This window comes from Pectinophora gossypiella, chromosome 11, assembly GCF_024362695.1.
Source record: "Pectinophora gossypiella chromosome 11, ilPecGoss1.1, whole genome shotgun sequence".
Taxonomy (NCBI): domain Eukaryota; kingdom Metazoa; phylum Arthropoda; class Insecta; order Lepidoptera; family Gelechiidae; genus Pectinophora; species Pectinophora gossypiella.
Genome location: NC_065414.1, coordinates 4,679,767 through 4,681,216, shown reverse-complemented (window position 1 = coordinate 4,681,216; position 1,450 = coordinate 4,679,767). Strand labels below are relative to the sequence as shown.

General features: G+C 42.2%; 1 protein-coding gene across 1 annotated transcript; it reads right to left on the bottom strand.

Moving 5' to 3' along the window:
- Positions 1 to 224: 224 nt before the first annotated feature.
- LOC126370751 (uncharacterized) lies at positions 225 to 889 on the bottom strand. The gene has a single exon (XM_050015788.1). It carries the CDS (start codon positions 805 to 807, stop codon positions 247 to 249), a length of 561 nt encoding a protein of 186 aa, XP_049871745.1. The 5' UTR covers positions 808 to 889; the 3' UTR covers positions 225 to 246.
- Positions 890 to 1,450: the final 561 nt, after the last annotated feature.

Below are 1,450 nucleotides of genomic sequence, written 5' to 3'. Positions count from 1 at the left end.
TAATTGGTTTTAGCGTTGGAAAATTGTGTGCTATATAATTAGGCGGGTATAAAGCGTGTGTATTAATGTATATTTGGTTAATGGACGAGTGTCCGAGATAAAAGCCCGCGGTATCTGCGGATCTCGATAATTAGAGGGGCCGCGCTTCCTTGCCACTTAAAACTACACTGCCGAGTGCCGAACGACGTCGTCTTATTATGTACCGAGTATGAATTAATCTCTCTCTCTCTCTCTCCTTGGCATTTATTATTCCCATCTGATGGTGGGGTCTGCCTTCTTCGTACTTCTCTTCCACTTCGCTCTATCGGACGTGTCGTTCTCGGAGACATTGCACATACACAGGTCCTTTTTGACCACATCCGCCCATCTTGTTTTTGGCCGTCCTCTTGGTCTAAGCCCTGGTATGTTTAGATTGGCTGTAACGTTACCCACATAATCTGGAGGTCTTCTTTTTACGTGCCCAAACCAACGGAGCCTGCTCTCTTGTAGCTTTTCGGAGATGTCGCGTACGCCGAGACTGCCGCGCACGTATTCGTTACGGATTTTGTCGAGCATCGTCACTCCGCACATCCACCTAAGCATTTTCATCTCAGCGACTTGAATGGTCTGGACTTGGCGCTGCGTTACTGCCCACGTTTCACTACCAAACGTCAAGACTGGCCTGATCATGCTCTTGTACACTAAGCCTTTGAGCTTAACGGGCATACGTTTGTCACAGGTTACACCAGTTACTTCCCGCCATTTAAGCCAGGCTGCCGCTATCCGATGCTGTATGTTTGTGTCCAGGTTGCCAGACGAGTGTAACATGGTGCCCAAGTATTTATATTCGTCACACCTGGTGACTTGTTGTCCGTCAATAATGAGAGGGTTGTTGATGGAAGATGGGTCATTATACATTATATTATATCATTATATTATACGAGTATGAATTAATAGCGTACGTAATTGCTATGTAATGTTTACTTGAGCTATGTTCTTGTGTGTAGTAGGCGAGGGAGGTACGAAAGAGTTAAGTAGGCGGTCACCTTAAATACTTAGGTATGTCTATACCTAATGTTTTACCTATTTCCTCTTTTTTACTTACGACACACGCAGGTATCTATATACGTTTGTATAGTACTTTATACTATACGTATAATACCTATTTCCTGTTGGGCAGAGGCTTACCCTAATATCGTAGTCTGTACTACGGCATTCACGTTTTACTATCCTGACACAGGAAGATAAAGTACCTACTCATTTTTATGTTTTTTTGTTATTTTCATAACCTACGAAGTTAAAAAACATACCTAGCTACCTACCACCACCAATAATTATATAATTATACCACAATAATTATACCACCTAGGTAGGCTAGGTAGCCTACCTAGGTGGTATAATTATTATCATACAGTGATCAAATTCAGGATATTTTAAGAGAAGTAAGGTCAAGACTACACAATTGTCTTTG